This window comes from Triplophysa dalaica, chromosome 4 (genome assembly GCF_015846415.1).
Source record: "Triplophysa dalaica isolate WHDGS20190420 chromosome 4, ASM1584641v1, whole genome shotgun sequence".
NCBI classification, from domain to species: Eukaryota; Metazoa; Chordata; class Actinopteri; order Cypriniformes; family Nemacheilidae; genus Triplophysa; species Triplophysa dalaica.
This window is the reverse complement of record NC_079545.1, coordinates 21,020,351-21,045,234: the sequence shown is the minus strand read 5'-3', so window position 1 is coordinate 21,045,234 and position 24,884 is coordinate 21,020,351. Positions and strand designations below refer to the sequence as shown.

At 38.1% G+C, this 24,884-nt stretch overlaps 1 protein-coding gene across 5 annotated transcripts in view; it reads left to right on the top strand.

Moving 5' to 3' along the window:
* The window catches only part of garnl3 (GTPase activating Rap/RanGAP domain like 3), a 54,026-nt gene that overhangs the window by 9,279 nt on the left and 19,863 nt on the right, over window positions 1–24,884 (top strand). For 3 of the 5 annotated variants that reach the window (XM_056746630.1, XM_056746629.1, XM_056746633.1), the window contains exons 2-11: window positions 6,079–6,148; window positions 15,269–15,343; window positions 20,029–20,128; window positions 21,807–21,925; window positions 22,237–22,301; window positions 22,430–22,493; window positions 22,810–22,836; window positions 23,049–23,124; window positions 23,248–23,346; window positions 24,181–24,284. In XM_056746630.1, the coding sequence (XP_056602608.1) occupies window positions 6,079–6,148; window positions 15,269–15,343; window positions 20,029–20,128; window positions 21,807–21,925; window positions 22,237–22,301; window positions 22,430–22,493; window positions 22,810–22,836; window positions 23,049–23,124; window positions 23,248–23,346; window positions 24,181–24,284 (799 nt within the window). Of the gene's footprint in view, window positions 1–2,727; window positions 2,987–6,078; window positions 6,149–15,268; window positions 15,344–20,028; window positions 20,129–21,806; window positions 21,926–22,236; window positions 22,302–22,429; window positions 22,494–22,809; window positions 22,837–22,993; window positions 23,008–23,048; window positions 23,125–23,247; window positions 23,347–24,180; window positions 24,285–24,884 lie in introns of those variants that run through there. The other 2 variants (XM_056746631.1, XM_056746634.1) reach the window with 2 other exon arrangements.

Sequence of the window (24,884 nt, the reverse complement as noted above, 5' to 3'; positions counted from 1 at the left end):
ATAAACAGGATGTGAACAAGCAAGCAATTATAATGTCAAACAGAATGTCAAAAAATGAGTTAAAGACATAACAAAATTAACAACATTAAACATATTGAATTAAACACATGCATTAAAGTGTTAAATTTGACAGCCTGACAGCAAAATGAAATGTAAAAAGGTCAAAACTTTAATTTCAAGAGAAGCTTTTTTAAACCATGCTTGCAAGTTATTAACCTTAAAGTTGAGGATTAATTTAATCGTAATACTTCATAACAGATAATCAAAAGAAATTCACATTCAACATACTCTGACTACGTCTAGTTGTCTGGATACATCAAAGATTTCATTGCGAAAATGCGCTTAATCCGTAATAGCACTTTCAGCCACTGCTCAACTAAACTGAAAAATCTAAAAGCGCTTACATCCATGTACTGCACATGAGTAAAATGTAAGACACTTCAACAATCCTGTTAGGCGTTAATTTCCTTTCCGCCTCTTTGAAATGTTGCAGCAATCTGAATGTATTATTTCTATCAAACTGCAAGAAGACAAAAACTGTGTCACATGACAATATTATGCTTCGGTTTCAAAAGCTTTGGTTTTAATAGTAAACTCTACAACACAAAAATACAGTTCAACTTTCAAATATATCCACTTTGAAGGGCGTTTGTAAAAAAAATATAATTTTGTTGACAAAAACACTGTTTTGGTGTGGACAGAAGGCAAAAGCGATAAAGATGCGTTTTCAAAGAAAAGATGAAATGAGGAAAGTGTTTTAGTTTGCATGCATTTTAGTTTGGTGATGGACAAAACTAAACATTTCACCTTTAACATCAGCTGCGTTCCTGCACTGTAAAAACGTGTCTCCGTTTTTTGTGTAAATTTTGTCTTTTTAATTTGATGGTTTTTGGCTGTGTTTCAAGAATAGACTGTAGAAAAAACCCATAAAATTCCAAAATTTTCCTTCCACTTGGACATCAGACATAGTAAAAATATTTTTCCTTAAAATTATATAGCCTATGTTTTTACTGTTTCTGGTAAATTTGCAGTCTTCTGTAATTTGACGGTTTTTCATATATTTTTACAGTGTGATAAAAAGAACAGAAGGAGGTTAAAACTCAAAAGCTACTTGATTTACTGTTGAGTGCATATACAGTAGTTTTACATTTCTAATATGGTTAAAATGTACCTGTCTGTTGTTTGTAGGCATCAGCGTTCTGATTTGCATGAGCTGCAGTTTAAAAAGGTGATTGGTTGCAACAGTTAATTTTAACACTTCAGTGTGTGTGCTTGCATATTTTTATCAAGTGTGTGTATGTGGAGCTGTATGTCATTACTTCATCGGTAATTTGAACTCTTACATTGACAATGAGGTGCTCAACCGCACATTTCATTAGATGCCATAAAACCCACAAGCCTCGAGACAAAGGAGTTTAGGTTACACACACACAAAAAGCTTGTGCGCGCACACACACACCTGAAACAAAACCTCAAGCAAACAGACACCACATGCAAGGCTTGACTTTATCTGTACATTTCCAGTTGTAAATATTTTTTTTCGTCTTTGCATGGACCACATATTTACGCTAGGTTTCTTATTCATAGCTAAGGGGCTATTATTCCATTACTCTTTGTGGTGTCATCAAGGAGGGACTAGAGACACGCTGCTCATAATACTTTTCTGTTTAAATTTTGCCAGCATGCCTTTGTTGTTCATCTATAACGCTATGTTCAGCTAATACAGACGTAGAGCATAAAACAGTAGGAAATTTGTGGTTTCGCCCAACCACAAATCCCAGGATTCTCATATTCCTTAATATACTCAGAAGTCTCGTAATCCCACATTTTCCCTCGGTCAAACTAGCATTTAAAGAGTTTCTGGTGTGCAGGTGCATGATGATAATGAACACACCAGCCATGTAGATGTGTCTGGTTGTGTGACATCATCAGACAGCGAGAAAGAGTCCAGAAAGATTAAATGAGAAGAAAAGGTTATTGTCTGCAAAATGGCCTCATCGTGCCTCTGACTTCTGTGCTAGACAGAAGGATTACAGCTGGACCTGGGGCAGTGGAAAGATGAGTGAAGGTTATAAGATCAGAAGGGCAAAAAACATTGTCTGGAAAAAAACACACACACACAGGAGAACGGATGTTCATTAGTCGTCTTTGTTTTAAGTCTATATTGTGAATGCAATGTTCTTGATGTTAATGTGCAATGTACAGATGTTAAAACATGCATGTAATAACATACTACACACACAAACATATTCTGCGAATGTGCTTTTCGCAATAGAACCCAATGGAAATAAATGTGGTTATCCTAACCTCATAACATAATGTGTTTACATATAGAATGTGTTTAAATGTAAATTAGTGTCTGAGGACTGTCTGCTTCAACGGCATGATGATATTGGGCAGAGTTTAGTGTTAGGTAACGTTCAGTGTGCCTCAAAAATGATGTTGATAGTGAAACTAACAGGCATGGAAGGAAATTTTGCTAAAAATGCTCAGGATTCACTGAAAGCAGACTTTTAAATGACATTCTAGATACCTTTTTATTTCAGTTTGCTCCAAATTAATTATTCCACCCAATTTGTTGGTCACACAAACACACACATAGAGAGAGAGAGAGAGAGAGAGAGAGAGAGAGAGAGAGAGAGAGCATATGCGGTTAACAAGCTTTCGCTGTCACGAGCAGCGCGCAGCCGTGAAGGGAATCCAGTCCACAAGAATCTGTTTCTTAAATGTTCAGTCACGCTCGAGGTGTGTCCACTGCGTCCATCAGGTGCATTGAGAAAGGGACAGGCAGACGCGCATTAAAGGCAATGAAGCTATACAGCAGTACGCGCATCTGTAGGGACAATGATGGTTATTAATCCTCTCTGTGAAAAACAAGAATAAGAAAGAGGAGAACTTGGACTGCGGGTGAGAATCCTGTAACATCGCATGGGGCCATGAGCGGTGCCGACTCCGCAACCAACAAACTGTTGAGTTTCAACCAACGGTAAATCCACACACTGAGATATATATACATACATTATATTGCAGAGCACGTATTGCTACCGTTGACATATATTGTGCACGCGTGTTTACATTAAGATGTTTTAAATCAAGTGCTGTGCTGTGAATACAAATGTTCTAGTCATTGCAGTAATTTAATAACGGGGTTATGGGCTCGTCGCATCTCTTTGAAAATGTGCAACAAACTGGACCCTCCCAAGAGTGATCAAGATTTTAGATTAAAATATCGCTTTTAAAGAAAATAAACCATTCATCGTTTATTTTTTACTTATTTTTTCTTTTTTATAGATTGTAATAATTCTACATAACGCTTTACTAGATCAAGAGTGATATGGTATCCTTTTGCTTCAACCCCACATTGGGGCTTTATTGGAGACGGTCTTCAGTGTAGGCACAATGCATAGGTTTTGTGTTTACCATAGTCGCTATAGTGTTTTATCCTGCTAAGACCCACGACGTTGTAGACTTTCCCACTCTTTGGTATGATGTAACTACTCTAGTCTGCGGAACAAACGGAAAATCGATCAATTATTTAAATACCTCTCGGTTCACGGGAGACTGGACAGCGCGCGCCACTTTACGGCGACTGCTGTCATCGTAAATATAAGGTTTTCTTTAAAGGTTATGATAGAAGGGAAGATGACCTGACTATTGATTTAGGGTTTGTTTTTATTTGGTGTATGAGGTAGCGATTGTAATGTGGGAAATCTGACAGTGAAGGTGGTTTTCCTGAACACCGCAGCGCATCCGAGAGGTGTTCTTTGTGTTTGACGCTCTGTGTTTATTTACACGACAAGATAAAAACGCTTCCACACAATTACATGTCTGTCAACCTGTTGATACAGTCCAACTTATACAGGCAGTTAGACAAGATGTTGCGTTTGCACATCTGCATTTTCAGTTGATAGAGCATTGCGTAGTGCTACAATGTACCTTCAGGTTTTTGATTGTCCAAGGCGTAAATGTTAAGTGAAATCCTTTGGATACGCTAAGATTAATTCATATGAAGCACAAAGGCAGGGAGTTCTGTTCAGGCAAAAAGGAAATCTTTCATGTAAAATGGTCAAGTGTTTTCTGTCCTTTGTTGAATCTCTCACTTTCTTTTACCATATTTTAACGTGTTATCACTGATACCATCTGTTATAACTTGTTTCACACACGGCCTATTCTCGAAGGAACAATCTGGAGCTCTTGCTACAGTGATGGTTTAATTATCTATGTTAATAGTGCTGTTGCTTTGGCAAAATGACAATTTTGATCTATTTTAGACAAATTTTACCTTTAATGAGAGCTGTATTCTTTGTTGAGATCCTGCAGACTTAGCTGTAGTTTCTTCTTACATCATATCAGAACGCACTGCATAACAATGTCTAAAGAATGTACCTTAGCATAATTGTAAACCTGATTTCTAGAAAGATCATTATCCCTTAATCATTATAGCAGTTCAATAACATGTTTGATATTTGGTTTTGCAATATCATTAGTAAATAACGCTCAAAATAATTAAGCCATGCTGTTGCTGTCATTACTATCACAATTACAAACACAGTCATCTGCCGCAGCACCAGAGCTGTAGTCATCATATTCGTCTTTGTAAGACAACTTCTCCATTTAAATTGGCTTGTGTCATACTGCTGTAAACATGCTGTGACTATACCAACAAATGATTGACATCTTTCAATTCATTCTTATTCTTTTTCATAACCATGATGAAAAATCCAGATTTAGAGTTCCACTGTTGACGTACTGTATCAATGAAACAAAACCGTATCATTTGTTGCGTTTGAGGTTTTAATGTCTTCGGCTATTAAGTGTTTTCTTCAGGGTTGTGATTCTGAATTTAACAGAGCAGTTTTCCCCCAGTCTCTTGCCTCAGTAAATTATTCCATCCTTTTTTTTTCAAATTACAGTGTCTTTAAATGTTTTCAGATATGGTTCTTCTGGATGTAATCTCCCAGTGGGTCATTCTGACAGGATTATGAGGTCATTCATGCACATTTATTTTATGATGATTTTTAATCTTCCGTTAGCCTAGCTAAAGGTTAAGTTTTAGAGGCGTGATGGTGTGGGGGTTCTGGGAAGCATTATGTGCGAAGAATATCAATATGTTGAAGAATCTATATTTAAGTTCTGGTAAAGCTACCAAAATATTCAAAGAAAGCTTGAGCTCTCATGATCAGACAATTTATAAAATATTGCACAATTTATTTCCACATATATTAATGACAAGTCTCTTTTCTGTTGTCATTTATGAAAAGAATTCTTCTGCACTAATTGAAACATAATGATAGGCCTCACACTTACACTATACTTAAATGAAGAGCAGTGGTTATAGAGAAATGTTTGTGAGGTTTAGCACCTGGTTTAAACCTTATGTTGATAAAAGTTTATTTTGTCAATTTTTATAAACATACTAACGTAAAGATTGCATCAAGGCCACCACACAGAGATAAAAAAACGCAAATCTTCTAATTTAACATAAATTTTAAGCGAAAAAGATTGTGCATGCTGAATTAGTTGTATCCACATTTACATTCATATTTAACAGTATTTAAAGCACATTTTGCATGCCATTTAAGGAGCAATGTGGAGATTTAGCAGCATCTTGTGGACAGGTTGCAAATTGCAACAAATAGCTCACTCCACCCCTCCCTTCTGAAGCACTACGGTGGCTCTCATAGGACAAAGATTTCATCGTGTTTTCACTTCTTTGCCGAAGTTAACGTATTTACAAAACACGCTCGGTTGAGCAGTTTGTCCGTTTAGGGATGCTATAGAAACAACATGGTGAATTCCATGTGACCCGCAGTGTATGTGGATAGAAATAGCTCTTTCTAAGTTAATAAAATCATAACACTTCATATAGTAACATCTTTATACACCTCTGAAAGACATAGTTGCGTATATTAAATTGCATTTCTGTCAATAGATCCTATATACACAGCACCTTTAAGATGTGAGAAGCTCTGCACTATTTCTTTCCTGCAGAATGAACAGATTTGCATCACATGAATTATTATTGTATGTTTAACCTCTGAGAAATTGGTCTGAATGGTTATACGCTCTGTGTTGCAGCTCAGCTTCAGAGGATCTTGGATGCAGGAGAGGGGAGTTCAGTCGGAAACACTATGGATCAGTTGAACTGGTGAGGACTGTATTTTTTTCTATCCCTCTTCTCTATTTGATTTCCTTCAAAACCCTTTCCTATAAATCCATAATCTTTACTTTCTCAAACAATAGCATTAGCCTTCAGAAGTGCAGAGACATACGTGACAACAGTTTCAGGAGAATTTAGGGCAGAGCTAGGCTCGATGATTTTAAAGGTGGAGTAAGTGATTTCTGATATGCTGGTGAAAATCGAAATCAATACCCAAACAAACAATCGTACAGTATGAATATTTGCTACATGTTTGTTGTGTTTGTGTCTGCTGAGAAAAAGAGTGTTTTTGGACATAGTCATGAATGACAATTGGACTATTGCACCGATCTACTCAACACCATAACACTCTCATCATCAATGAAATGTGTATCCACTCATGATGTGGGAGGAGATATTAAGCGTTGATATTTTAACTGCTCCTCATTGAAGGCAGGGGTGGGTTTGTTTTCAGGAGGCACATGTTTGTTTGGGTGTCGATTTCAAATATCAATAGCATTTCTCAGAAATGCACCTTCAACAAGGTACATGTGGGATAAGGTTAGGCCCCTGTCAGCATCATCCAGTGGAGATGGTGGTCTAGTGGGTTAAACCACTGAACTGGTAAATCAAAGGTTGCTGGTTCGATCCCAGCATCCACCACCAGTGTGTCCTTGAGCAAGACACTTTACTCCACGTTGCTCCAGGGGGATTGTCCCTGTTATAAGTGCACTGTAAGTCGCTGTGGATAAAAGCGTCTGCCAAATGACTAAATGTAAATGTAAATCCTGACTTCTGCTGCTATGCACGCGCAATGTTGCCATGTACACAATGAAGCAGCATTTTAAGCATAGTTGTCCAACCTTATCGGCCACGCCCCACACATCAGCCCGTTCCCATTTCACTGGACTTCTGACATTATGGACTACACTTCCCATTATGTCTAGGAGGTTAGGTGGTTAGGTCCGTTGTTACAAATGAGACTTGTGGAATTTTAAATAGTTGCTGTAGGTCGGGATTTTTATAATTTGTGGGTTTTGCAAATATATAACCAATGAAAAGTATTAAAAAGTCACTCAACCGTGCCACTACATTGGATTTTCAAACATTCTGTAAAACTATCAAAGGGACAGTTCACCCTAAAATTGAAATTATTGTCATTATTTACTCCCTTCGAGCTGTTCCTGTATAAATCTGTATAATTTGTTCTGATGAGTACGGAGAAAGAAATTTGTAACAATGCTTATAAACAAACAGTTCTTGGACCCCTGTTTTAGAACTGTTTGGTTACAAGCATCAAAATATCTTAATCTGTGTTCAACCAAACAAAGAAATGTTTGGAACAGGTTTACAGGTTTGGAACAACTAGAGAGTGAGTAATTCATGACAGAATTTTACTATTTGGACCCTCTCTGCATGTTTGTATATATGATAAAATCTTTCAAAAAGGTTGTCCATCTTTTCTCTCCACCCACTTGTCCTCACAAGCAAAAATAATAGAAAAAATACATTCATAAGGTACCTTTATTATACCGTTGAGCTCACTTTGAAGTCCAAACTCTTAGGCTCGGTTTCACAGACTTGACTAATAGTAAGCCAGAGCCCAGGACTATGCCATAGTTAAAGTAGCATATGTAAGTTGCTTTTAAAAAAAATCCTTAGAAGAAAAACACATTACTAGTGTGAATATTGAGACAAAACAATGGCACTGACATATTTTAAGATTTGTCAGGGCAAGTTATTGACAGCTCACACATCATTTAGTCTTAAGCTTATCAGTGAAACTGGGAAGTAAATTCTAATTAGTGACTTTAACTTCTCACCCAAGTATGATCTTTGCAAATGGTTCATTAGGTATTGAATTACTGATATAATTCCAAGTTTTTTGACTGGTGGACAAACATGTGCAGCAGTATATTGTGTTTGTATGTGGGCGTGTTTCTTTCAGTGGTGTCTGTCTATCCCAGATAGTTTGACCATGGAGGAAGTGAAAAAAAAACACACTAGATGCTACTTCCTGTGTGAAACGCCCAGGAGGTTTGTGGGGTGACCTAGTGTCAGATAGAACCATGTCACAAAACCACCCACATTATCATTCTCAGCAGATGGGAATAAGTATGCTTGTAAGAGAGCATGTGTTTGTGTATAGCAACAGAAAATACTCAAAACTATGGTTAAAAAATCATCTTAAAAAAAACTTTACATTATTTTTAATTAAAATAAATTTGAGAATATAGAGCAAATCTGCACTCATAATACTGTGATGTCATGTTTGCATTTTCTTTCAGCTGTGACCATTTAGATCCCCAAGGTCCAGATTTCAGTAGTTTTGTAGTGAAAAAATTAATACTGCCAATTTAGTAGAAAATGTCTAGATAACTGATCTCAGATCTGATCTACCTCAGCTGTTTAATAGCGCTGATTGAGTTGGCCAATCAAATGAAGAAAGGTGAGGATTACTGTCCAATCAAATGAAAGAAGGCGTGAGTTGCTATTGACAGAAGTCAAGCTCGAGTTTAGCTTGTGAAAGAGCACGATGTAAGTAGCTAACTGTTTAATGTTTTATCATAGAAATGTTATCGGCCATTCACATGTCGCGTCTAAATATGCAAGCGAAACGCTGACTGCGTCACTTTCTTCCTCTTTTCAGAGCGTCCGGGAGTTTGCGCTCTTGTTGCCTGATGTGCGTCAAAAACAAACCTGAGTAAACGACCGATTGTAATATCGGTCTGGTTATATAACAAAAAACATTACCAGACCTTCAGCAGTTCATGCTAACTGCATGGCTTTGACTCAGGTGTGTTATAGGTTGTGGTTAGCCTATTAAAACAACTATATGATTTGCAAATAATTCAAATGCATCACTTGTAAACAAATTCTCGTTCTTTAATTCTGTTTCTATATTATTATAAGTTGACCTATTTTTTATAAAAACCTAAGTGTTTTCAACCTCTATAGCTACACAAAGATGTTAAAGGGACAGTTCACCCAAAAATGGAAATTCTGTTATCACTCTCTTGCCTTCATGTAATTTCAACCCCAAATGCATTATGCTCCTTTATGAAAGACAGGTTGTATTTCAATCTGGAAGTATTTGTATAAAAATATCAATTGATCATGTGTATAATTTCCTTACTGATAAAAATGAAAAGACAGAAATGGTTTTTCGCAATTGCTATGTCTTGCACTCCAAACGTTTTAAAATGCACATTTGTACAGTAGATCAAGAAAGTCATTTTTTTGTTTTGGGACCTCGGCTGTGACGTAGAGGTCCAGCTATGAAATTTAATAATGACCAAGCAATAGTAAATAATTAATGTTTAATTTTGGAGGTTGGTGTTAGTGTCAGAGAGCCCAAATTCAAAAGTCATGGTTCGCTACTGGTGTAAAGCATGTCTGAGAGAGAGCCCAGCAAGCAAGTTCGCGTCTAAAATACATCTGATAGCCGTCCAAACACAGCCCTGACGTCTAGGCTAAAATAAGGCAAAGTTTGGGCTGTCAGTGAAAATCTAATAGATGTCTAACTATAGACCAAGAATAGACTAGTCATCAATTAGACAGCTATTTAACGAGTACATGTATACGTCTAACAGACAGTGAATATGGGTCTAGGCTGAAACAAGACTGAACTTGGGCTGTCAGTGAAAATCTAATAGATGTCTAACCATTACCTAAGAATAGACCAGTCATCAATTAGAAAGCTAATAAACGACTAATATACATGAAACATCTAATAGAAAAACAATGGCTAAAGACTTATTTTTATTCATCAAAACAACTTAAAACTTTTATCAAGAAAAATAACATTTAACAATTTGAAAAAAATAAAATTGTACACATGCAATAAAGTTAAAAAGGATCGATTGACAGGAAAGTTAACATATATTAATGCTGTCTACCACTGATCCTTATTGGATTTTACAATTTTAATCTATCCTACTTTTTGTTTCCTTTCCTCTTTTATATCGTATTGAATGCTCTTTTTAACCGTTCCTTGCTTTTCACGTTCCTTTTTTATTTATTATGTCCATTATTCTAGTCTGCTATTGTGTTTGTGTGTGTGTGTGTGTGTTTGTGTGTGCTTGCATGCGCGTTTGAAATGTAATACTTTATACTCTTAATTGATTTTAATGCAGCTGTCATGCCAAATGGTTGCAGCATTTTACATTTACACCTACACTTGTGTGTTTTGCATAATAGTGTAATTACCATAAAAGGAAAATATCACAATTGACTATCTTCATCAAAATAATTATACTGTGCAAACATACACAAAGTGGACAGCCATGCATACAAATGACCAAAACTAACACACACAGGTACTGAAATAATAATGTGCCATAGGAAGAGGTTTCTACACATTCGTCATGAGCTGCAATCTGAGAACTAAATGCCTAAGAGATGCTCATATAAGACGTAACTTCTATATGATTGGATGGCTGGCTATCCATATGTTTCAGTTTGCTGCTGTAAGTGCATTAGCTCTCGGGCTCCTGTTGGTGCTTTTATGACCTTTAAGTGCATAAGAATGTAATGTGTGTCTGTGTGTTGTGTTTGAGTTAAAAGCTTCCTCACTGCTCAGTGATGTCTTATTAGCATATGATGGCCTAATGTGAATAACTGTTCGAATGCTGACAAGCCAATACTAGCAGTATAGTAGATAGAAACCACCTCAAAATTCCCCAAACACAATTCATCGGTTTGCAAGTTATTTTAGCAACATTACGTGTGTCTCATATTTTCTGTTTGTGTGTAGGAAATGACTATATTAGTTTGTGGATCAGTCTGAATCATTCAGGCAGTTCAATCTGGCCCTGAATTATTTGGGCTGGTAAATGGTAAGGCGATTTAAGATCTTTTGTGCGGGTGGTAAACAACTGTATTGCAGTTAAAGACATCTTCCAAACAAACTAAGAAACATAAAATTATAAAATGTATTTTGTATTTATAAACACATATACATACGTGTATGCATTTTTAGGAAATAGTTGCATGTATTTATTTTAGTGGTGGGCCGTTAACGGCGTTAACGCTGTTAAAGCAGTGAGACTTTTATCGCGTGATAAAAAAAATGTCGCCGTTAATCTATTCTCAAACTTGGGTTGGGAGCTGGGTCTATACTACGCAAGCTATGATGACTTTAACCTTGATATTTAGCGCGGATGTATACCAGCTTAACTGCACTGTACGGGGCGAGAACGAGATTTTTCAACTCGCGTGATTCGCGTCTTTCGCGGAAGCAGAAGCCGCCTCATCATCTCATAACCAGGGCTTCATTAGCGTGATTCGCGCAGCAAGTAGGTCTATTGGCTCTTTGCATTAACATATAAATCACTCGCGCTTGACACGCCATTCGCGTTTGGTCTGAACACAACATAACGTTACTGTGAAATTACCGCATCAAACGTGACGTGCTAACATGGATGCAGCTATGAAGCCGCCGGGTTTGCTTCAGGGAATATTAATTTTTAAGAAGCTTCCCAATGGAAACATCGACAAAACTAAGGTGCAATTGTGCAATGCGGAATTGGTTTTAAAAAAAAAAACACTTTCTCTCAACAGGTAGTGGTCTAGCTTTAGTTGAAACCAGTAACTTTGTATTGAGATCTAATGTATTATGGCTCCTGTATGACATATCGCTTGTTGCTCCCTAACTCTTTGTAAGTCGCTTTGGATAAAAGCGTCTGCTAAATGACTAAATGTAAATGTACTGTAGGAGCTCTTCCAGTCTTAAGTACCACCTAAACACAAAGCATCTCTTAGCTAATGCGGAAGTAAACACAAGTTCATCTTATTGAACATAATTTAATTTTCATCACCAATTATCATAGTAGAACAGCTTTCTCAAGCAGTTTGTGATGCATTTTGGAAACAGGAGATGAGCCCCTGGTCTAATGCGCCACCTGGCTTGAGAAACCCGTTCTCAAAGACTTACTTTTAGTCATTATTTGGGTAGCACACATATTCTGAATGCCTTCGGCAGAATTCAAATGAGCCATTTTAATCTAGATTAATCTAGATTGAAAAAATTAATCTATGCCCACCACTAATTTATTTATATTTACCAATAACTTAAATTATATACAAATGTTTACTCATTTTTATATTTTTCTTAAAAAATATAAGCTTATAAGTGTGTGTTTTTATAAATACAAAATAAATATGCACAGTACACAGAGATATATTATGAAAACACAACTTTTATTCTGGATTTATCGCTTGACAGGCCTAAAAAAAATGAAACAACTGTCCTAAAAGTTTGGTTCAAAGTGCTTCACATAGAAATTATTTATTAAAGCAATCAAACAACTTTATGTTAATAATTTAAATTCATAAAACAAGCAAAAGACAAGTGTTACGATCTCTGCCTGTTCACCGGTATGTTTTTACTATCTGGACTCCATTTCCCACAATCCTCAGCACCTGTCATCTGTGCCTGTCACCTGCACCTGTCCGCCATGTCACACCTGATCCCAATCTTCCCCAGCACCACATAAAAGTACACAACTCAGCCCCACTCTTTATTTGGTCTTGAAAATGTAAAGTCTGATGAGTAAAGACTCCTTACCCTACTTCTGAAATACTGTGTGTTTCTAAGTGGTCCACAATCTCATCATCTTTCCTGACTTCTGCAACTCAAAAGGCCTCTTAGTATCATCATCATCCATTATATGGTTCATATGTGCCTGTCTGTTCCATTTAAACATACCTACTGCCATAATCAATTTACCTATATCACCTATGCAAGCCATTTTGTTCTCATAAGATGTTTTAAAGAAGTGTTTAAAGAGAATAAAACTAAGAATAAGGAAAGTGTGGCCAAGGAATGAGTATATGAGGATATGAGGATATAAATATGAGTATAGCTTTTGAATGATAAAATTTTAGTAGATATGTATTTCTGGCTGTTCTGAAATTTTGAGAAATGTTCCAAGATGATACATACTGTACACAGCATGCTGCATCTTCAGTCTTGTTATTCATTCTGATAAACCCCAACGCCTTTGTGTTGTAATAAGCCAGGGCCACCCCACACACATATGCTGAGCACAGGGATGGTTGGTCGCAGTTAGACTGCGGTGTGTAAAATTAGCATGTTGGGCTCAGTGAAACATGCTGATTGCTGCCCTATCAAATGTGTGACTCACTCACACTGCATCCTATGTCATGGGTGGGTCACTTTCGCTTGTGTCGTTATTTACAGCGAAGCAAAATTAAACAAATTTGTTCATTAATAAAATATTTGACGGTTAGTTGTACTGTGTGTGTGTTTTGTGGTAAAGGTAAATATTTCTGTACATACATCAATTAAATATGATTATTAGTTTACTTCTGTCTACAGTATGTGTGGGTGATAGTTTCCTTGCATCTCAACTTCTTTATTGTGATCAATTCAGGAGTGTGGATATTGTGTATATGTTCATAATGTTAAGGAGAAAGAACAGTGAGATGATTGCATGTTTCTCTTTCTCTAAAACAGACAAGATAAGAGCCAGTCTTGTTATGAGCCTTTTTTTACAACTGTGGACCACCTAAAATGACCTCATTGGTTTGAAGTTTCATTATGCTTCCAAATTTGTTTTCCTACACATACACCCACAGGAACATATTAAATGTCACTTCCTACAATGCTGCCCTTTGACCTTTCCAGTAAAGGTCCACCAATCACCAAAGGGGCACTTGACGCAGTTCCTCTGGCAATTATCTAAAGCTCTTTGTGTGTGTGTGTGTTGTCACAAAGAGGTATGATATCTCATGGACTGGCATTTTAGTTGGAATTTATTTTAGGATGTGGGTTTTTTAATTACCGTAGTAAAGTAATGCAAAACTTTGTTCCAATGATTCATTTTCTTCCTCTCCTTCAATAAAATGAAACGGCTCTTGTGTTATTCTTATGGTAATTTTGTGCAATGGTCTCCTCATACAATGACACTGTTCTGTGTTTCACAATTCATTCAAAGCACTGTAGGCTTCCACAGTATAGGCTGGTTTAGATTATGGAAATGTTTCCTTTTGTTTCTCTTTCAGATTCACATGCTTTGCTCCCTCCATATGCTTTTCTCAACTTTTCCCCCTCTCTCTCACTCTCTCTCTCTCTCTCTCTCTCTTCTCTCACTCTTCTCTCAATCAATTTTTGTCTGAGGCATGAAAATGCACACTCAGAATTGATCTGCTTTACATCCCCAGTCACAATACAACTGACTTTCTCTCCCTCTCTTATCCGTCTCTAGGTTTTAGTGTTTGGACATTTGGTTAAGTTTGATAGACCATCTTGTCATTATCATTGTGACATAACAAAACAGAGTCAAGTCAAAACAGTGCTGTTTTATAGATTTATGTGTGTATAGTATGACTAAGAGTTCCTTGAATGTTCTGCCTGGATGTGCTTTTGGGTTTCCTAGATCAAAGAATACAGTCTGACACACAAATGCAACCATCTCACACACCTACACCTAATCCATCTAGCTGCTGTACAGCTGCAGATTGTAGTAGCAGTTTGGTCTGCCAGAAAGAGAGAGACCAACAGGAGAAGCAGAAAGGTGGGAGAAATGTGAGGAAAAAAGGTGACTAAAGAAAAACGAAATGGGAGAGCCTCTGTGTTCTGTTCCCTAGCAACCAACATTGTTCCACCTGGGGGGATGTTGCAATTTTTCTGCAAACATAAGATTACATCGTTTTAGGTGCAAGTGATTTCCCCCAACACACACACACACATTGGTGCAGATTCCTTTTGATATGGTGTCAGTTGGAAAACAAGTATTCATGTATACACACAAAGATCATGTGATCGATCGTACCAACAGATCCTTACACAGATCTATTTTATAGTGACCTAGCCGTTTTTAATAATAATTGAAATAGTTTGTTTAACTATAATTATAAACCACTGTCTTTAACTATCGCATCACATCTTGCTATCATGCAGTATCCTTTTACAGGAAGCTGCACACTAACTATGTCAATGGACATCTGCCAAATATGTGTAAAAATTGAAAACATAACTACATAACACACACATAAACACACATGTGTGATTAGTTATATAAGTTATGTAGGTGTTTTATATTTCACTCATCCTGATGATGCAGAAATGTCTGACGTTTGTCATGTATCTGTGCTTCTTTTCAGCTAATTTCCAGTGATGCAGACGGGGCCATACAGAGAGCCGGTAGATTCAGGGTGGAGAATGGTTCAGTAGATGAGGTGAGATACCCACACACATACCAAATGCATATCAGAAAATCTAAGCACAAATGTAGTAAAACCGACTAATGATGTCAACAGGTTTCAGGGTTGTAGTCATTATAATTATCTTGGTATGAAAACCTTGTTGTATTGTGTTAGTTTGGCAATTATAAAGTTTTGGTCATTACCACAGCATGTATTTGATATTCATTTGATATTTGTACATGTATATAATTACTGTTAGCAAAGTCAATTTGGGCTCTCTATCATCGTCTCGAGTTCGAGATCCACCTATGGGAAGGGCATCCGTACCAGACCTCTGCAGAAGCATTCAATTGCACCAAGTCTGGCTAGACAGACAATGTCTGGTAAGGAGCCCACCCCTTACCTGAGAGCATCTAAGGTCTGCCTGTGCTGCTGTCCTCTAGTTGACATTCGCTTCTCGCGATCTCTGCACGGACACAGTTCAGTTGGATATTCACTGCTTACTGCGTGTCTTCAAGAGGACATATCTCATCTGATCAGCCTCCGCCAGACATTACAGTCGTCTATTCAGACAGGTTAGCTATGTTTGCATCCTGAGCTGGCCACTCTCATGTAATTTTATCACTTCCTCCCCTTTCCACGGCTGCCCGCCACAGATTTTTCCAAGTTTCTCGCAAATATGTAGCTCTCTAAATCTGCCGCTACTCCCGGGAATAGCTCACCACAGGCCGTGTTAGGGGCTCTTATCACCTCTAAGAACTTTCATGAGTTCTGTGTTGTCTGCTTGGGCCTCAAGCATGCAGAAGATGCTTTGGAGAACCCGGAGCATTGCCTTGTGCTGCCTTAAAAGCTCATACGGTGTCGACTCTGCCTTTCTGACTCAGATGTGGGACACGGTGACAGCGACATCACTTAATTAGGATGACTTGGGAACGGATAAGATATCTTCGCGGGCAACCTCCAGTTCGCAGATGAAACAGTCAGTTCCATCGATGATGGCGACGTGGGGCTTCTTGGGGTCTCAGAGGATGAGGAGGCCATCCTGCTTTCTGGTATTCCCCAGTCTGGTGTTCCAATCCCCCCCTGTATTATCCCTAGTCCATCCTCCTGGACGTGTGTTAAGATGCCTGGAGCTCAACAGCAGGTGCATCGCCCATGTGAAGAGTCGCCATATCTTTCACCTCAGGACCCGCAAGACCGTGCTTGAGATTCAGCGGGTCGCTCCAGTAGTGCCTCATGTGCTTCGCGCACACTGAAGAACGGTGAAGAGCTGTTTCCTCGGGTTCTCTGTCTTTTTCCTAAGTGGTGGATCAGAGGCTGAATGCTCTGTGTCCTGTTCGTTGATTCACAGAGATATATGACCAGGACCAGTGCTTTCCGGAAGAGCAACCTTCTCTTGATTTCAAAGGCGCCCCCTCACAAGTTGAGTCCCAAATCTTAGCAGTGCCTCGTACATTGTTTTGTGGACACAATAGCAGTGGCATATGAATCGAAGAGAGTGGAGCCCCCAGGAAACATCAGAGCTTATTCCACAAGGATCTTAGAAGCCTCTTGGGCTTTGTTCAAAGTAATGTCACTGCAGGACATCTGCTCTGCTGCCAGCTGGGCATCTCCCCATACATTCGTGCGTTACTACCGATGGGATGTCACCAAACCTCGGCATCACATTCTGTTTTAGGAGTGGGGTCTTCATAGCCCCTCCTTGTTACATTCCTTTAATTTCTGTTAAGACATTGAAATAAGGAACTAAGGTTGAATGGGCCGACCGGCCATGCACATTCATGTCACCAAGCATGCAGTCACATTTTCACCTGGGTGTTATATATATGATGGTGGGTTAATTATATGTGTGTGCCTCATACATGTTTCCTGTCCTGCATGCGCACGGCAGCTATGTGTGCGCATCAGGGTTACCAGGAGCATGATTTTGGGACATGTCGTGCACCACCCCCTTGCGCGTGACCGTCTTTTTCTGGCTTACAGAACCTCACTGTGAGTGTATTGGGCAATTGGGGAGCTGCCCTCCCATAGGTGGATCTTGAACACGAGATGATGAAAGAGAAAGGTTACTTGCGTAACCCTGGTTCTCTGAATATAGAGTAGAGAGATCCACAAGCTTTGCCCCATCTGCAGGACGTACATGTGTATATTTACTATAGAACAGCAGCACAGGAAGACCTTATATGCTCTCAGATAAGGGTATGGGGCCTTACCTGGCATTGGCTGTGCGCTTCTATATGTCTAGCCAGACTTGTTGCACTGGATGCTTCTGCAGAGGTCAGATATGGATGCCCTTCCCATAGGTTGATCTCTCCACTCATTGTTTCTGAGAACCAGGGGTTACGGGAGTAACCTATTGATTTCACAATTGACTTTAACTGTTCCAATATGCTGGATGACTTGTGTTCAGCAGTCCTTCCACTTGTTCATTCGTAACGGAAGGAATCCGGTTTCGGGGTCCAAGCCTCAACTAATTTCAATTCAGGATAATATTTAAACAGCATTTTGAGATATGTGTATTTATAACACACAATTAATCAAAACTTTTATAAACTCACAGTGTTCACTACAGTTTCCAGGCTCATGGAATCTCAGACATCAATATTTTATTAATTTGTAAACAATGAGTTGTAGCGCTGCAATTTGTAAATTCGTTATGGAGATAAAGGATCGGATCGATTGGGGGTTTGCGGCAGTTTTAGATCACGTCATGAGTGTATATTAGTATTTTTTTATTCATATCGGATTGTATCTAGAAATGCTGGTGAGTGAAGTCAGACTTAACAATAGGGCATCTATACATCTATGGCTTTAGCCCTTCAAGTTGTGTGAGTTTGTATTGCGCGAGACAGAGCATGGAACTCAATGCCTGACACAGACAGTTGATGTATAGTATAGTGAATAGTATTGTGAAGTGTATCCTGTACTAATAGTAGGAGGAAAGTGTGCTATTTTGGGTGCAAAAAGCTAACACCAGTAAAGCTAACACTTCAGCTAACACAAGTACAGAACAGTTTTAACGACTGCTAGCGAGTGACTGATTTATATGTTGTTAAACCTATGTCCTTTTTAAGGTGTCTGTGACATACATATAGGCTATGTATAAAAACACAATTTGCTTTATAAAGCCCTATTCGCACGGGAACTCTGGTCATCGGCCATGTCTGTAATTTGTAAAGTAAAAATTCCCCCACAAATTCCTACCATATCTTGTCAAACACCGAGGTCCTGAGATAATATTAATCCTGTGCAAATTCGCATCCCTGTGAATTGGCGGACTCATAAATTATTTTTATAATTTTATCACCGTTTGCAAATAATAGAGGCTATTTTGAAGTGTTTTGAGATTAATTTGGTTGCTGGGTCTTTCCATACATTGCCAAAACTAGTCTCCCGTTTATTTATTTATCATGGAAAGGCTAGTAACATTGTCAGCATTTGAGACCCGTGATCGCGAACTGGACAGAAGATCACTGCGATCACTGGTCTCAAATGCTGACAGGTACGGTCATATATCATTAAACACCATACAACAATAGGCTATACAAACTATGGGCAAAGTTTTGCCATCACATCCAGGAAATAAGTCAGTAAATTTGAGTAATATCGCAGTCTTCACTTATCCCGTGCAAATGTGCCACATGAAATACAGATGTGGGAAGGTAATCACATGAGGTCCCCAGATAATACTTATCCAGTGCGAATAGGTCTAGACTGTTTAGTAACTGGACGTATAAAAATAACCTGTTCAGAACGTCTCTCTATTAGTGACGTCACCACTTGTTTTGAAATCAAAGATATAAAATTGTACGCTGTGTGTGCCAGCTTTGCAAATTACAAATATTTGATCGTACAGCTTAAGTATTTAAAGGTCTAGCTGTTACATGTGTGGAAAGAGTATGTAGTATATGTGCTGAATTGTGAAAAATACAGACGTATTATGAAAATTGTTAAGCTAGAGGTTAAACTGTTGATGAGGTTCTTATCTCAAAAGAGCGATTCAGCAAGGTTTTGAACTCAAACAAATGTGCAACACTGATGGCTTTGGGTTAAAATCAGCACAGCAGTGCAGGCACACGGGTGATAAAATGTATTCTAATGTATGCATATGGAATGAGGCTGGACAGAAAGAGGAACAGAAACTAAGGGAAGGGGGAGGACTGAGGAAAATATATAGAGAACGAATTTCTTGATCTTCTGGCAGTGAGTAACAAACCAAAACTGCGTGTCTGGAGGTGTTTCAATGAAACACACATGTATCAGCAGAAACGGCAATCGAAGCCAAGTGATTCAATTAGTCCCCAATGTTCCAGTTTTCCTGTCCTCTCTCATTCCACTTGTCCTTTTCATCTCAACTAGCTGACTGTAGCTATGACAACCATCAATGTTTTAGCTCACCGTAACAGACCTCTGATTGGTTGTCAATGATTTAGGGTGTGCTGTCGCCATAGTGATCGGGGAGTATATATACTCTAGGAATCTGTTGTTTATGTGCATTTGCTTCCTTGGATCGTTTACAATTTGTCAGCTTGAAAAGATCAATAGAATTTTTGCTGGTGCATGATGGGATTGATTATTGGGTGAATGTTGAGCCGAGGTATATCAGACATGTCCATGGTTGTTTGTGAAATACAGCAATGTCCTATTGAACCTAGTGGCATTTGCATTTTTTAATTAAGATGTTGGGGTTAAGATCTTAATGGACCTTTTCGCTGCAGACCTCTGACTACACACCTGGAACATGGAGAAGGACTGATGTTCATTTGGAGAACCCAGAATACCACACCAGATGGTACTTCAAGTACTTCTTGGGAAAAGGTAGGACACTCAGGCACATACATGATGTGCAAATTGTCTTGCACCACACACACACATTTTCCTGAATAACACGTGAAAGTGAAGATTTGCCCTGGGGGCAATTCTATGCATTTGGCAGATGCTTTTATCCAAAGCAATTTACAGTGCATTCAAGGTATACATTTTATCAGCATGTGTGTTCCACGGGAATTTAATCAATGACCTTCGCGCTGCTCACACAATGCTCTACCAATTGAGCTTCAGGAACACTTGAACACGGGAAGCATATTCACTCAGTACGGTTTTTGTTGGCTACAACGTGAGGTACATTTGATTGCTTGATATCTTAGATAGTAACAGATAATTATAAAAAAACGAAATGTGGTTCTGTTTAAGAATAGTCAACATAGACTTAAAAATCAAGAAATTGTATATATTTAAAAAAGGTCATCAGAAACCCAGTGATTTTAATGATATTTGCTTTACTTTACACTTATTAAAGGTATAGTGTATGAAATTCAGTGGCATCTAGCGGTTAGGTTGTGAGTTGCAACCAATGGCTCACTCAACCCCTCCCTTTGACTACGAGTCATAACTTATACAATATTGAAATTTGGTTGTAAAATGCAGTAAAAGAAAATGCAAATTCTTATGACAACATGTAGTTCAAATTAAGCATTTTGTTTGATATGCAGTGTTTTCGTTTTTATTATTATTTCGATTTTTCATATATATATTCTTTATTTTTAGTTTATTAGGTTGATTATGGGGGATGCCTTCCCAATGTACTTAAAGAATTAGAGTTCACCCCCCAATAAATGTGTCATTATTTCCCATGTCATTTCAAGCCTTAATGGCTTTCTTTCCTCTGCAGAACACAAAAGAAGATATTTTGAAGAATGTTGGTAACCGAACCAACTCTTAGACTTGCATTAGTTTTGTGTCCATACAATAGAAGTGAATGGGTTCCACCATTGTTTGGTTACCAACATGCTTCAAAATATTGTTTGTGTTCTGCAGAAAAAAAGAAAGACATATACGTTTGAAATGACAAGAGGGTAAGTAAATGATGACAGAATTTTTGTTTTTGGGGAATCTATTGCTATAAATTCATCTGAGTTTCTTCGTTCCTGTCACACATGTACACCTCAGCACCCTCTTTTTCTCCCCTGTCCTTCCTTATCGCCCTCTCCCCACACACAATTACAAAAAAACACAATATACTATTACCGCTACACATATTCAGAAGGCGGATGCTGCATTATGTCTCCATAAATGATTTAAATCACATCAAATACCTTCCATTCTATGAGGGAGAGATTGAATGAGAGAGAGAGAAAATGCTACAGAGGAAGGTTGGAGATGCAGAGACAAACCAGATCTTGCCTTCTAATTGGATTTCAGCCTCTTTTCATTTGTCTTCTGTCTGTAAACCTGGACTGGATCAGTCTAAAATATTCTTCATGAGCAGCAGACTTCCATCTTCTTCCTCTCTCTCTCTTATTCTGATGCTCCAGCAATAGATCTAAACAAACAGGCTTTTTCACAGTCACGACAGGAGAAAGTATTTTAACTTGATGTTATCCCCCATTGCAATATACTGTAATAGCTCATATTATCATGAAATGTATGCAGAAAACCTAAATTGCAAAAGACTGCAATTTTTTGTTTGTCTATACTGATTTTATTCTTTCTGAAGTCCATCAGAACTATGTGGGAACAGACGCAGAGAAAAACCCTTTCTTCCTGTCTGTGGTTCTGTCCGACCAGAACAACCAGAGGGTCCCACAGTATCGAGCCATCCTCTGGCGCAAGACGGTGAGTCAGACAGATACAGGTAACAGGTTGTATGTGCGTCATGTTTCAAGCAGTGACTCATATGATAGATTGACCTCTTCCTGAAATGGCTCTAAGCTCTTTACATCCATTGTCTGACATCCCAGTGTGTTAAAACTGACAAAACACCCGCAAGCCCTGTGTGACGGTATTAATATGTCATGAAGTTTCCTATGAGTAACAAGGACTCTGTTATTAAACAACCCTGTTTATAGCCTGCGGCAATGGTGTAGTATGTCATCCTTTCATATATGTGCTTTTTTTCTCATTTCCAATGTGTCCTTCCCTTGCAGGGTACTCTAAAAATAAGCCTTCCATACAGTCCAACTAAAACACTTTCAGTCAAATCCATATTAAGGTAAGTATGTTTGTACTATATGCGTATGGATTGTTGAATTGATTGGAGAGAAATGAATAGATTAAAATGCATTCATTTCAGAATTCGTCATTATATTTTACATCTCTCAATTCTTCACTTCCCGCCAGTGCCATGAATGTGGATCGTTTTGAGAAGGGGCCTAGGGAGATCCTTAACCCAGAGATTCAAAAGGTGCCCATCTACACCACCTGTCAATCTATTCTTGCATGGACTTCGCTCTTATTTCTCGTCTGTTTTGTTTTCTTCTTCATAATTACTTTCAGAAGCACTTTCATAGGGATGCTTGTCCTCCAGCCTGCTCGGGTTTTGTTGAAATGTGTGGTACTAATCAAAAGGCATTGTCGCTTGCATGTGGACATTTGAATGCATGTACACGCTGTATGTAAACCCTGTACAACCTACAGAAACATTTGGAAATTTAACCTCTTTGGGAACTGATTTGCAGTATTGTGCTTCATTTTGATCTTATTTTCTTTGTGTTTTTCAGGATTTATTGGTGCTGGAGGAACAAGAGGTGTGTATTGAATCTATTTGCATGTAGTGTGTGATGAAAAATATTGTATGAAATGTTTACTGTAAAGCAGAGAAACATATGCACATCCATAAAGTGCTATCAACAGTGCGCTTAATTCCTCTGTTGTGAATTCCCCCCTAAATGCTCATCACATTAGTTTATGTCACACTGGTGAGTATTTTCAAAATGTTTGTTTTTATATATGCTTGCAGGGCAGTGTAAACTTTAAATTTGGTGTTCTTTATGCCAAAGATGGACAGTTGACAGATGATGAAATGTTCAGCAATGGTGAGCACAGAACAACTTTTAATAATAATCTCCAATATGTTTCATATTTCTGCATGAAAAGTTTACAAACCTATAAAACATATATTTGATCATTGATTTTTTATGTTTGGACTATTTTTACAGAAACAGGAAGTGAGAATTTTGACAAATTTCTGAATCTCCTTGGTGACACGATCTGTCTACAGGGCTGGGCGGGGTATAGAGGAGGACTGGACACTAAAAGTAAGACTAAATTAATTATACTTGAAACTAACTAAATTCAATTATGGACAGTGGTTCCACATAACAGAAATATGTCATCTCAACAGATATACTTGATGTATGATGAACTAAACCGAATTGGGTAAACTTGAACAACCGTGTAAAATAATTTCCAAATAACTTGAATCAATTAAATTAATCCTACTTAAAGTATTTAAGTCCAGATAACATGTTTCCATTATGTGGAACCACTGTCCATTTGTAATGGAACTGCCAAGGACTGCAGACGAGTAGATACACATGTTAGAGTTTAATCAAGAATCCAATGAAACAATACAAAACACAGCTAAATACCACAGGTAAGAATTACACCTTGTGAACCTTGACACCAAGTAAAACAGAAACTAGAACTAGGTACAGGGGAGACAGGAGTGATTATATACAGTTCTGATAATGAGCTGATGACTGGCAGATGAGGGTGAAGGGGTATGAAGGATGATGGGAGTTGAAGTCCAGGAGGAAACACGGGTGAAACAGGCAGGGAATACTGTGACACCATTTATGAATTAAAATTGATTTAAGTAAATTGAACCAGCATCAAATGTTTCTGTATCAACTTGATTGAACCATGTTATTTTAAAATGTAAACATTTAGTTAAGCCAAACCATAACTGTTTTAAGTGCATTTAACACAACGCAATTGTGTTTGAACATAAAACCTTATTCAATGGTGTCAAAACAAAATTAATTGTTTAAATAAAGTGAACAGTATCGTCATGACACAAACATTTTTAAATGAACAAAAGATCCTTTTTGTTATGATTTCTCTCACTCTCTCTTTGTTTCTCTCTCCAGATGACACTACAGGAATAAACTCCATCTACACAGTCTACCAGGGTCATGAGCTCATGTTCCATGTTTCCACCATGTTACCTTATTCTAAAGAAAACAAGCAACAGGTAAGTTGTAGGACAGACTCGCAGACACTTACAAAAGAAAATTAATAAACAAGATGTTTTCGACTGATATTAAAGGGAGAGCAAATTGAGACTTGGTGAGACTTGTTGAGTCTCGTGCTTCTAATGGTTCTCCAACTCAAGTTTAGTTTAAGAAGTAATTCAATCAGCATGGTTTTTCTGGTCAAATTTGATCAACTGAGGCTTGCAGATAAAGCTAGTTAAGAAGCCTGTTATAGACATGAGCATACCAGCATCCCAGCATTGAGGTAGAAAGGAGCCAGTCTGTTTCTCAGTAGGTGGCAAGGGGAAACAGCTATATTTAACATCCAAAAGCCCTGGACATCACAGCGGTCAGCTCCATCTCCCTCTGTTTCTCTCTCTTTCTTCATTTTGCCCCTTGGCTCCATATCCTGATTACATCAAGCGTCAATCATTTCACTCTCTCAGTCTCACCGTCTCTTACTCATGTCTGTCTCTCAATCAAACCCCTCTCTTCTCTAGATTGTATCGCATGGTAATCCTTTCCTTTCTCTCACATAGTCTGTTTCTCTTTCTCTCTGTCAGCTCATGTCTGATTGAGCACAAGTAGAGCTCTTGTAC